The 13,638-nt window shown below is 36.0% G+C and overlaps 1 protein-coding gene and 1 non-coding gene across 2 annotated transcripts; both read left to right on the forward strand.

Moving 5' to 3' along the window:
* Positions 1 to 2,552: 2,552 nt before the first annotated feature.
* Positions 2,553 to 6,953, forward strand: LOC131927428 (small ribosomal subunit protein eS8). Its single transcript, XM_059283129.1, has 6 exons — positions 2,553 to 2,638; positions 3,089 to 3,195; positions 5,072 to 5,171; positions 5,451 to 5,626; positions 5,714 to 5,843; positions 6,805 to 6,953. Exons 1-6 carry the CDS (start codon positions 2,635 to 2,637, stop codon positions 6,912 to 6,914), a joined length of 627 nt encoding a protein of 208 aa, XP_059139112.1. The 5' UTR covers positions 2,553 to 2,634; the 3' UTR covers positions 6,915 to 6,953.
* LOC131927431 (small nucleolar RNA SNORD46) lies at positions 5,206 to 5,314 on the forward strand. The gene has a single exon (XR_009383626.1). It is a non-coding gene; the product is annotated as a small nucleolar RNA SNORD46 (small nucleolar RNA).
* Positions 6,954 to 13,638: the final 6,685 nt, after the last annotated feature.

A 13,638-nucleotide genomic window follows, 5' to 3' on the forward strand; every position in this document is an offset into this window, starting at 1 on the left:
AAAAAAAATATGCAAATGGGATTGTAATGTATACTTAGCAAAAAAAAAAAACCCGCACTAATAATATTTTTAATATTCCTTTTACAGCTGACTACACACGGGAAATTTTCCCAATCCCAGCGGCCTACCAGGAAATTTTCCCAGCTGTTAGTCGTGAGAAAAAAGCTTAATGAAAAGCGGATGTTAAATATAATGTTTAATGGGAATTTTTTTTATGGTAGCTTAATTCAAAAGAGCTTAATGTATGATGAGAGCTTTAATATTGAAACGGATCTTTTGTCACTTTTCGATCTAATGTCCGATTGTCTTTCTAGCAGTGTTTCTTTTTTTCTCCGGGGGGGGGGGGGGGGGGATTTGATATTCTGGTGGGGGGGGGGGGAGGCAGACAACATTTTCAGGGGGGGGGTGGACTCTGATAAAAGTATATATTTTCTTTATAACTCCATTTCTCCCAGGGGGGCACTAAACTTTCTTCGGAGGGGGGGGGGGGGGTTGGGGGGGGGCGGACCCCGAAGAGATGCTTGGAAGAAACTTTGCTTTCTAGCTGTATCGCGTAAAGCGAATACTTGTAACTAGTTTATATTTTCGTGAGTGCTGAAAGGTTCATTCTGCTTCATTAATAAACACAATTTTGTTTTGATTTTCTCTGTCGGTTTTAGAAAACGAAAGCATAAATGTATGTGTAAGTTCAAATCGGCTAAATCGTAGCACCCTCTGATGGTACTTTCTTTTTTTTTTCAAAAACCGCTGTGCATTTTAGACGCTGTTAACTTTATACTTGGTCACTGTGTTAACATTTTGATTCACAAATCATATTCAAATCATATTCACTAAAATATTTAACCACCCCCTTTTAATTTTCGCAAATGTCTGCAACACTAATCTCTGATCAAACGTATATTTTGGTGAAACAAACATTACCAGTAGCAATGTATGTAGCACACAATGAAATAGTTACATTTTAAGCATTTGGCGTGAACAACAGCTCATTAGACTGGTGGGGGTGGTAGCGAGGAATTGTGGCGGCTCGGCGCACGTACGTGGTGCCCCGCATGGTCCCCACGGATATATATATATATATATATATATATATATATATATATATATATATATATATATATATATCTTTCTGATGTCAGTCTATCAAGGAACATGTTACTAAATGTTACTAAATGTAAAAGAGTTATATAATCCAACCCTTAAAAACCCTTATCTTCCAAAACTAAAGAACAACTTGCACTCTAGTCTTGAGAAAAGTTAAGCACAACAAATAACCAATAATTAAAATTGACACGAAGTTCTAAAGAGAGCAAACGACAGCGATGGTAGTCATGTGAAGCGAACACCTTAAAAAGAAGATGTAATTCAATGTTTCATTTATTGTAATTGGGTGCAGAAGAAAGTCTACCGCCAGAACGTTTTAAAATTATGTTGACCTAAAGAAAACCTGCTTAATTCCGACCGTTGTCCAGTCTAGTTTGATTGTGTACTGTCTAGAAATCTATAGTACGAGCCGACCCGCGGCATATCATATGCCGCTATTTAGTAGTTTTATTTTCTAATTTTCAGTAATTCATAATTTGTGAATTCGACAGTACCAATGCTGCCGCTGAAAATATTTGCTTTAAAACACTATCAGTAGGTCGTTAAGGACGATAACCCCCCCCCCACCCTCCTTTCTCCCAACCCCTACCCTACACCCCCTAGTTTCAAACTAAATTATCTGCTCCCAATAGCCATCACTAAACCCGGCTTTACGATTGTAAACATTTAGCGTGAACCACAGGGGGGTGGGGGTGATAGGGATATGCCTAGAGAGGAAGAGAGGGGGCTGCTAGGCGCGCTTACAGCTTGGTGTTTTCTATGGTCTCCATGAAGAGAATTATATATATATATATATATATATATATATATATATATATATATATATATATATATATATATATATATATATATATATATATATATATATATATATATATATATATATATATATATATATATATATATATATATATATATATATATATATATATATATATATATATATATATATATATATATATATATATATATATATATATATATATATATATATATATGTATAATTATATATATATAGAAGATATAGATGGTCAGGTAGCCATAGGCAATGTGATAGACATAGACCTAAAGAGATGTTACTTTGAAAGTTTCGTTTCCCAGCTTGTATTTAAAAGTCTTCCTTTATAATAGTATATATTATCTTAATTGCATAATAAGCCATGTAAATGAAACATATTTAATTTTAGTTTAATTTACAAAAAGTAATTTTTAAAGTTTACCGGTAGCCTAAAAGATATTTATTAAAATTTTCATGAAAAGATTTGCCAGACTGGATAAATATATGTAATTTCGACATACTTCAAGATAATATTCATAAAGTGCATAAATCCTATCTAAATTTTAATTATAAATTATTTATTTTCATTTTAAAGCAATCGATGCTATTTAAAAATGTTTTTTAAATTCATAGTTGATTTTTATTGAAATGGTTCTTTAAAAAATGATGTTTGGCCTGTTTACAACAGCAAAATGTGACCACTGTCTTTGGTTTCCGGCTCCGGAACAGTCTTTTTCCCTATAGACGCCATCATGGGTAAGAGTGTTAAATACTATTCCACCGCAATCTCGATCCATCTCTTCGTGTAAAGCTTTATACACACAGTTTTATGCTAAAATAATTGTTAAAATATTACCATTACTGTTTAATCAATTATTATTAATTAGGTAGTATACTATAATCATAAAGATGCATTAACCAAACACCTATGTTTACTAGGTGATCTAGACTGTATAAATCAGTAAACTTTTCAGCTGCTTGTGTTTAGTTTTGCGAATTGATTTTGTGAATGTATAAGTCTACATCTTTGTTTTCATTCTTAAAAACATTTAAACTCTAGAAATCTAAACCAAGAGAATCTAGATCTAGATTTCTTGTAATACGTTTTCTTAATTGGAAATAAAATTAAATGAGCAGTTGCATGTGCACTTGAATTGAATAGTCGTTCTAAGATAGCTTTGTCATTGTTATGTTTTTGAATTTCAGGTATCTCAAGAGATAAATGGCACAAGCGCAGGGCCACTGGTGGCCGTATGGCTGCCTTAAGAAAGAAGCGAAAGTTCGAACTTGGTCGCCCACCAGCACACACAAAGGTTACTCCCACTTATTAGTTAGTCTCATATAAATTCAATTTTCTTCAAATTATAAAAAGAATAGCATATAATTGTAGAGCTTTAAAAATGCAATCCAACAGTACCAATTTTATTAATTTAGCATAACCGGTTGATTAAATATAATTTTTTTAGTGTCGTAAATAAAATATATAGAAACGCGACCAAAAATGCAGGTAAAAAGTCAAATTCACTTGTTTTAAAGCTAGTAAGCAAGAAAAGACATGATTCTTTCTTACTATTGAAATCAGTTTGCTTATACCTACATTTTTTTACACCAAGGTGAAAGTAAATAGTTTATATAAATTTATAAAATGCCATTTATATAATTTATTGTATGTTTTGTGATGAATTTTCAATTGGAAAATACCGCATTTGGAAGCAGAAAGGTAAATTCTACAGAACAGATGTTTGGAATGTTATAGATTATAGATCTAGGCCTATATCAAAATGTTTGTTTAATAAAATTCAATTAGAGTCCACCCATTTCTGATGGGTACCTGATATACATTGGGGAAATTAAAGGTAAAAAGTAAAGGCGGCTGTGAATATCGCTGACCACACGGACAATCACTTCATATGCCGAGGTCAAGAAACATGAACTCTACTTCATCTGCCAAATAGATTGCTTTGTCTACAGAGGAATCTTAATTAATGTTTACAGGGGCCTAATAAAATTGAGTTATGTTTGTAAAAACAGTAGGCCTAAGCTTTAAAAACTTATTTTGGTCAATATCGGAAAAAATAAAAATCTTTTCGACTAAATGGGTTGAAAAAAGCTTTGAATTTGTTTCATTGTTTGTTATTATATCTTGTAGTATTTAGAATTGAAGCTTTCTTTCTTAATAACAAGTTGTATTAATTTCAAACCTTAATGTAATTTCTTTTTAATTCAGTATTAGCCTAAATGTAAGGTAGGCTACAGAATTCAGATATTACCTATGGTTTTGGGATTTTTATATGTTTATAGATCTAACATTTGTGTTTTTGAAATGACCTAATGAAGTTATCAAGCAAACTGTTTTATTATTATTTTAATAGGCCTGCAAGTTATAAGTACAAAATATAGATATCTAATCACTAGATCTAGGTCTAAGTATAAGAAAAAACTACCAAAAGGGTTTGAAAAACTTAAATATAGTACTAAAAGTAGCTATGTTTTTAAAAAAATATCTTAAACTGGAGACATTCAATTTAAAAGTCATTATAAAAACTCCACGATCTAGATTTATTTCTAGATCTCTAGTAGGAATACAGATTTAGAGGCTTTCCCATCAGTATCAATGTACTATCTTAGCTATGTGGGAGGTCAGTACGACTTCACTGGGAAAAAAATCGGATCTGCCGTAGGGGGGTGGGTTTAGTGCGCAAATGATCCTGACCGATTGCCAAAAGGTACAGAAATTCTAAAGATACATTTTAAAAGAAAAATGGACGGCTGAACTGCAGTTATTAAAATATCTGTGTAAGTAGAAGTATAAATAATAATATTTTACACAAATATAGCTGTCTTTTGCTAAATCTAGCTCAATTTCCACGAAAATCGCATCCGGTCGCAATAATTTTTATATCAGCTTGTCGGCCATTCAACGATCTATCACGTGTAGCAGACGCCAAACAGATTTACCCGTATGGTATTGCGCGAATGCTATTTTTAGCAACAGTGCCGAGACGCGATCGAAAAAAACGAACTAGAAAGTGGCCATAAAAAAGCGGGTCAGGGGAGGTAATTCAACTCCCGTTATGAGACTAGCTACACTTATTGTTTAGTGATAGTTATCAACACACGTACATTGTCTTGTTTGAAAGCTGTATGCAAAAATTGGAACAATGATCACTAATTCATAAATTCTTTTAGCTTGGAGCAAAGAGAATACACACGATTCGGACAATGGGAGGCAACAAGAAATATCGAGCTCTGCGTCAAGATCATGGAAACTTTTCCTGGGGTAGTGAAGGTGAGCTTTTTATTTTTAGACTTGTGCAAACATGATGTGGAATGATGAAGAAAATTATCCTGAAGGAAGGCAATGACTGTATTTTTCAGTGTATGCTTCTCCACATTGAAGGCTTTAACTAGTCATAGTTACACTGACCACATTAGGTTTAGCAGTATTTGCCAGTTGCCACTGGACAAACAGTGAGCAGGTTCACTTGTTACCTTATCTTTAAAAGCAGTTTGATAGTTCCTACTCATGGTTTACTAAATGTCTTAAAAATTTCCATTTCTTCCTTAGCTGTCACTCGCAAGACTCGTATCATTGATGTTGTATACAATGCCTCCAACAATGAGTTTGTACGTACAAAGACCCTCGTGAAAAGCTGTATTGTACAGATTGACTCTACCCCATTCAGGCAGTGGTATGAGGCTCATTATGCCACACCCCTTGGTCGCAAGAAGGGTGTCAAATTGGTAAGTAGGTTTACCTGTTTAACAATAACTGTGCACTCTTTTCAGGGGTTTAGTAAATAAGCATTTAACTTTAGCTACTCTTTTCAGTCAGAGGAAGAGGATGCTGCTCTAAACAAAGTTCGCTCTAAGAAAACTCAAAAGAAATACGAGGCAAGAAAGAAGATAGCAAAAGTAGAACCTGCCTTGGATGAACAATTTGCAACAGGCAGAGTTTATGGTGAGTGATATTACATTAGTTAATCTGCATCCATACATAAGCTTGATACAGATTTAAGAGGTTATATTGCACACAATTGGTTATCTTTTAATATTTTTTTATAAACTTGGTGGAGTGATGTAAAGTTGAACCCTGAAGGAATGCAATGACTGTATTTTTCAGTGAATGCTTTTCCACATTGAAGTTTTTTTCTTGTCATAGTTACACTGACCACCTTGTTTTAATGTATTGCTCCCCAGGGTATGAATGTTAGGCTTGAGTTAGTAGTTTGCTATGTATTAATTTATATTGGGTTATCAATTTTTAGCTTTGTAGCAGTTGAGTAGTTTTTTTTTTTTGTTGCTGCAGATTATTAGAAATGACTTTAATATATAAAATAAAGATGAGGGTATTTCAATCCTCAATTGTATGTATTGATAATTTTAGCTACTGTTAAAGATGGCACAGAGTGTCAAGTTGAATTCTAAGCTTTTGGTTATATCACGATGTCAGTCCATTTCTTTTCAACCAGAACTGTTACTTTTGTCTGATATATAAACCTCTGATCACTAGTTCTAAACTGATAGTATATAACTCAATTTTTGCAAATGGTCTTATTTGCTGTATGTTCACTGATTTTTAGAAGGTAAAGCTGTGGTGTGACTTGTGATGGAACACAGGCAACATTAGGTTAGGGGTCTGAAAGTGATTTAATATACCTTAGGCTTGGGAAGAGATCCTGCATTGGAAATATATGGTTGTCATTATAATTAATATTGCTCCAGTTGCTGATTCTTTTATTTGTATGGAAAATCTTATTTTTCCTGTATTTTAAAGGTTGTTTCTAGCATGGTTTTGTACAAGTGTAACACCTATGTCATGAATCTTGCCTACACATTTCTTAAAGCTTTAGGGAATATAAAAATCTTGTTTTTTTTAAAGATAATTTTTGATAGCAAGATTTTCAACATTTTATTTACAGCCAAGATTTCATCCAGGCCTGGTCAGTGTGGTAGAGTTGATGGATTTGTTCTTGAGGGCAAGGAACTTGAGTTTTACATTAGGAAAATGAAGTCCAAGAAGACCAAATAAATAATTTGCAGTGATAATAAAAAAAATTCATGTAAAGTGTTTCAAGCTTTTTATTTTTGTTTGATTCCATGTGCAAGACAATTTTATTAGGATAGTAACTAACTGGCAAGTTTAATCAGCACTGCTAGTTATTTAAAATCACTTGGTTGATAGTTTGATAGAACCTGTTCTTTAAACATGACATTGTTTTTCTCATTCATTGACCATCAAGTTTTGGATTGTAAATCAAAACTATCTTTTATTCCTTGATACAATTTTTTTCTTCCTCTCCAGGCTTTATTCCATTCTGTCTTAATTAATGTTAAGGTCTTAAAGTTCAAACACTTTTTAAAAAAAATAACTTGACTGTTTTATAGAATTAGATGGTATCAACAAGGTTAATTAACTATGGATTAGGATCTAAGATACGTTTATAACAAAGTAGTACCTGCTGGTAAAATTGAACTGGTTCACAGGTTCTAAGTTTATCTAAATACTTGCTACTTCTGATTGTGTAATTACAATGTACAGCACTCAGTGGTTGGCAGAAGTGTGTTAGAATTCATCTTAACTTTCGTGTACCATCGGGGTAATCCAGAAATGACTATCAGAAGCCACACATACAAATGAAATAGTATTCCCTTTGGGGTGTGGGGGATTTCCTGTTGAATGGATTAAATTTACGCATTGTTACTGCAAAATACGTTATGGTTTATGTTGCTATACAGAAACATCCTAATATATAAAAGCCCATGTGCGCACTTCTCTCGGTCCGCAATATTTTTGGCTACCTCATCTGCCTGTTCAGTGATACTTGGAGAACTTAAGGATACAGACGATATTAATGTGTAAACAAAATTTTATTTAAAGGAGAAAAATAAAAGCTTTTTTCGAATATAGAACAGATTTCCAACTAAAGCGTTTATTTTGATAAGAATGCATGAAACAATGACATCATATGAAGTTTAAACTAAGTCTAAGGAAAGAACACAAAGCTAATGGCTTCATCTTCCAATTTTAGAATATGAAGAAATGGACAATTTTATTTAAATTTGGTTTAGATCTATAGATCTACTTATCAAGACTTACGCTATGAAATGTATACAATTTTCTCGACTAAAAGTAATACGAATTACTTTAAAAACAACATAAATACCGTTGGTTTTTCTAATGTATTGGTAGAGAAATTAAATTTATATAATTTATATAGAAAATATATACTTTTAACAATGTGTCCGCCCCCCCCCCCCCCGACGAAAGGCTACCGCCCCCCCCCCCCCCCGAAAATTTCAAGTGCCCCCCCACCGAAGAGAACAGTCTGGAAGAAACACTGTATTAGTACTTAGTTTAATTCATTAAGTAACGTTGCTTGCATCTCAAACTCAAAGCTATTTTCTGCACTGAAATTGATGAAGTGCCATTAAAAATTAATTCCGCTAAGTAGACTTTTTAAAAAAAAATATTTTTTTTTTCAAATAAAAAGGGTGTAGGGGTCTATTTATTTATAAGCTTTTTAACACGTTTTTATTAACTCAGCTTCGCGTGTGTTTGTTGTTAAAATTGACATCGAAAATTAACCCACTTCTGATTGCTCAATAGATCTGAAATTTGGCATGTAGGCTACTTTCGCCTAACAATTTCAGATGCAATCATAAAAACTAGCAATTAGAGACGGTAATTAGCTTAATTTAATTACGCCCCAAGGACCATAAAATTGAGGACATGATTTCTAAAGATACCGACAAGACTGGAGGCTTATAGACACAGTTACTTCGGCCCCAATCGATGTGAGCGCGCTGGCCGTGATCGTATAGTGGTTAGTACTTCGCGTTGTGGCCGCGACAACCCAGGTTCGAATCCTGGTCGCTCAAGATTTTTTTAGTCCGTGTATTTATAAACACTTAGTCAATTCATACTTAATCAAGTCATTAGATAAAGTAGAAAATAAACTATATAAAAAACTTTTTTAAAAACCACGTTTTTCATGTGTAGCAACGGACTAAAAAGGAGAAAATAAAATACTTAAAAAAAACTTTTTAAAAAACCACGTTTTTCTTGTGGACTAAAAAGTAGAAAATAACTATTTACATACATTTGATGACAAAAAACGTGGGTCGGGCAGATGGGTCGGGAAATTTGATGGTGAACGTACCCACGTTTTTTGTCATCAAATGTATGTAAATAGTTATTTTCTACTTTTTAGTCCACAAGAAAAACGTGGTTTTTTAAAAAGTTTTTTTTAAGTATTTTATTTATGTCTCAGCTAACCAAGCACTGTCACTCTGGGGCAAGTCTGTACTGACAAATTAAGCAGTTGCGTCCCCTAGTCTAAGATTATTAATCATGCAGGTCTGCCTCTATCTTGATGACAGAGACTCCCTATCAGTGCCCTGTGAGTTATGTGTGTTGTGATCAAAGGACAGATAAATTAAATGTGAAGAGATCAGAGGCATAACGAAGGGGGGGGGGGTACATATGTCCCCGGGCGCCGACCTTAGGGGGTGCCAAAATGGGTTGGAAAAACAAATTAAAATCTCATTTTAGGTGCAGTTTTGCATTATAAATATTTAAAAAATATATGGGGGGGGGGGGTGTAAATAGAAAGTTTGAGAGGGTGCAAATGGAAAGTTTGAGGAGGGGGGTGCAAATTCAAAATTGAAGGTTTGTTCCAGAGGGATGTGCCAAATTAAAAGTTTGTCCCCGGGCGCCGGGAAGGGTCGCTACGCCACTGGAAGAGATACAATAAAAAACTGATGGGGAAAAAACTTTTGGATAGAATTTCTAGAAAAATGTGCAGTTAACACACTTAAATATCAACTTATTAATTTTAATAACCAGTATTAACATAAACGAATTTTAAAAACCTTTACATTATCATATGCTTTTTAATACACATTACACCTTTTTATGCATCTGACTGCTCTCCCCTCTCCAACACCCCCCCCCCCCCCTCCCCCAGACCAACTTACTCCACACCATTTAACTAACCCTTACCAGAGGACTGAAGCTAACCTAACAGTGATGGCTCCAAGCAGAGTTTTCTTCCAGGTCTGCCACCCCCCCCCCCCCGAAACTCTACCTCCTCCATCCTTAGGGAATTGGAATTTATATAAATCATATATACTTTTATCAGTGTTTGCCCCCCCCCCCCCCACTCCGTGAAAAGAAGTCTGAAAGAAACACTGACTCCGAGTCCAAACTAATGCCAGCTGTACAAGCATATATGGGGGGGGGGGGGAGGAGGGGGGGAGGGAAGGAGGGGGGGGGGGGTTATGGTCCTTAACGAGCTACTTATAGTGTTTTAAAGAAATATTTTCAGTGTCAGCGTTGGTACTGTCGATTTCACAAATTATGAATTATTGAAAATTAGAAACAACTAAATAGCGGCGTAACTATAAATCTAACTTAAACATCACTCTTCAAACCTAACCCAGGAACCAACCTTAGAAGTGTTCGCACCGAACTAAATATAACTTTAAACCTAACCTATTCCCCCCTCCCACAACATAATTTAAATCCTAAAGCAGAGCATATATATTTTAAATATTGGTTTAACTATCTCTATTTCTGTCAGGTGTTTTAAAATAAGTTTTGCTTGGGGTAAGGGGGGGGGGGGGTCACTTGAAATAACTGAGTAATGGCAGACAACGGTTAAAGTACACATTTTATGGGGGAGGGGGTGGAGTGATCGTGCTCCCTCCCCTCTTAGTCTGAGAGATGAGTGAAATAATCACTGATTACTGCACCAAACCGTTCTATAAATAGCATGGCTGTGACACAATTCACTAATGTAATCACGAGGAATTTTGATGGCCTGACCGGGTTGTCTGGCGCTGACCCCGCTGACCACCAGCCCTGCGTCCTGGCTGACATTGGGAAGGTCAGGGCGTGGCCTTCAAACACGGTGATGTGGGCACCCCGGCCCCGGGACGTTTTGCGTGTCCGTCATTACGAGCAGGGCCGGTGTCGTCCATCTGTCCTTAGAGATGGTGGATTGTGTTTCCTTGTTGACTGTAGAGCTTGCTCTAAATGTCCGCTAGTTTTAATTGTCCATTTCTGTAGTGTAGATATCCGCTAGTTGTAATTGTCCATTTCTGAAGAGTAGATATCCGCTAGTTGTAATTGTCCATTTCTGTAGAGTAGATATCCGCTAGTTGTAATTGTCCATTTCTGTAGAATATATAGTTGTATTTGTCCATTTCTTTTGAGTATGTACCTACCAGTTGTAATCGTCCATTTCTGTAGATATCCGCTAGTTGTAATTGTACATTTCTGTAGAGTAGATATACAACAGTTGTAATTGTCAGTATTTGTAAAGTAGATATCCCCTAAATGTAATTGTCAATATTTGTAAAGTAGATATACGATAATTGTAATTGTCCATTTTTGTAGAATAGATATCAAATAGTTGTAATTGTCCATTTCTGCAGAGAAGAAATCCACCAGTTGTAATTGTCCATTTCTGTATAGTAGATATCCGATAGTTGTAATTGTCCATTTCTGTATAGTAGATATCCGATAGTTGTAATTGTCCATTTCTGTATAGTAGATATCCGATAGTTGTAATTGTCCATTTCTGTATAGTAGATATCCGATAGTTGTAATTGTCAATTTCTGTAAAGAAGATATCGAATATCTGTAATTGTCTATTTCTGTACAGTAAGCCTAAATATATACTAGCTTTAATTGACAATTATATACGCCTATTTTAGTTATCCGTTACTATAGAGTAGATATCCACTAGCTGCAATTATCCACTGAAGCGCCCACTTTCTGAAGAAGTTTTTTAGTTGCAATTGTCCACTTCCTCGTATATAGTAACAAGCTGTGAACATCCACTCTTTGCCAGTGTTTCTTCCAGACTTTTTTCTCCGGGGGAGGGGGGGGGGGGCACTTGAAATTTAATGGGGGGGGGGGGGGCGGTAGACTTTCTTTGGGGGGGCGGACACTGTTAAAAGTATATATTTTCTATAAATTTTTTATTTGGTTTGCGGGGGGGGGGGGGGGGGGGGGGGAAGGGGCGGTAGACTTTCTTTGGGGGGGGGGGGGGGGGCGGACACTGTTAAAAGTATATATTTTCTATAAATTTTTTATTTGGTTTGGGGGGGGGGGGGGGAGGGGCGGTAGACTTTCTTCGGGGGGGGGGGGGGCAGAGCCTGGAAGAAACTCTGCTCCATTGTTTGTTAGAATTGCTTGTTATACTTGCTTGTTATAATTGTTTGTTATTATCCACTTTTTTGTGGATGTTAACTAGTCCAACTTGTCCACGTGCTGATGCCCAATGCTGGTGCGTTGTTGTCCACTTTCTGTATTTAGGAAACATGCCTTTCGAACCTGGCGGTCCACGGGGGCAGTTGAAGTAAAGTTCACCTGTTTATCTGACCTCGGCGTATGAAAGGATAGCGTGGTCAGCACTATGTCCAGCCGCCTTTACTTCCCCTATCGTGAGTAAGGTAGCCATAATGGTTGGGTGGACGTGCTGAGAGGCAAGCAAGGGATCCGAACTCGAATTTTTTGGGTTAGCAGTCGAACGCATTACTATTCGACCACGCCGTTACCAAACTTTCTGTACATGTCCACTTGTAATTGTCCTCTCTCTCTATATATCTCCTATATACATATCTCCTAATGAGTCGATGACTGCTAATGATATTAATATTAATATTGCAAAATAAAATAATTAAAAAAAAAATCCCAATAATTTGTTAACCTGAGATTTGAATGACACCCTCCCCCCCCACTTCCTATAATGACCATAACCTGCGTTTACTTTATTGGAGATTTAACCCACATGATCAGTTTTCAACTTTCCCAGAATCACAAAATTACGCCGCCGCTAGTGGCTTTGATTAATTAAAAAATTTTAATTACACATTTTTCAATTATTTTAATTGGGCCTATAGCTGCTCTTCATGAAGAAAAATATTTAATATCGTAATTAGAGTGTTTCTTCGAGTATTTTTTAGAAAGAATAGTCGTCACATTTCTTGCTTATTGGTCATTTTGACATTCTGAAAATAGCGTTTCGTCTTTTCACTTTCTCGTACACGAACTATTGAAGAAGTATTGTAATCGTGCAAAAATCGGCATCGAGATTTTCACAATTACCAGTAGCGGTATTGGTGAAAGTAAAGGCAACTGGCATGGTGAAGAGCATAGCACTGGGCACAGTTGTTTAGTTGATAGTGGTATTTTAACAATATTATCAGTGCTAGAATTGGGATCATATGTAAGGACGTAAGGTTTAGTTGGGCATAGGTTCATGTATGACTAACTTAGTATGAACTAGATGACAATTCATCGCCAGTAGCCTAAATGAGATTTAATTTTTGTGGCAGTATAGAACACAGAAGGTACGGCTTGGTCGGATGGTAGAATTTACGACTTCCAACTTGAAAGTTTCGAGTTCGTCCCTGACAGTGTTTCTTCCAGATTTTTTTCTCCGGGGGGGGGGGGGGGGGGGGGGTAGATTTTCTTCGGGGGGGGGGGGGGGCGGACACTGTTAAAAGTATATATTTTCTATATACATTTCATTTCGTTCGGGGTAGGGGGGCGGTAGACTTTTTTGGGGGGTCCCTGAGTCCACCCAGCTCTGATAAGTACCCGACTCGCGTTAGGGAAACTAAGGTGTCCGGGTATAGCGTTAACAATAGTTTCCCTCTGTATACCGAGCTCATCTGCCCCATGTGCCTCGGTCAAGAGCGGGAAAAGATGACGTTATGTTCTGGGTTGCCTTAGATAAAAT

This window comes from Physella acuta, unplaced genomic scaffold (assembly GCF_028476545.2).
Source record: "Physella acuta isolate Inbredline_101_S28 unplaced genomic scaffold, ASM2847654v3 ptg001400l, whole genome shotgun sequence".
NCBI lineage: Eukaryota > Metazoa > Mollusca > Gastropoda > Physidae > Physella > Physella acuta.

Excerpts from the sequence above, each read along its gene's own strand:
- LOC131927428 (XM_059283129.1), top strand. Across the intron at positions 3,196-5,071 it reads GCCCACCAGCACACACAAAG|CTTGGAGCAAAGAGAATACA; the intron begins GTTACTCCCACT and ends AAATTCTTTTAG. Across the intron at positions 5,627-5,713 it reads GCAAGAAGGGTGTCAAATTG|TCAGAGGAAGAGGATGCTGC; the intron begins GTAAGTAGGTTT and ends TACTCTTTTCAG.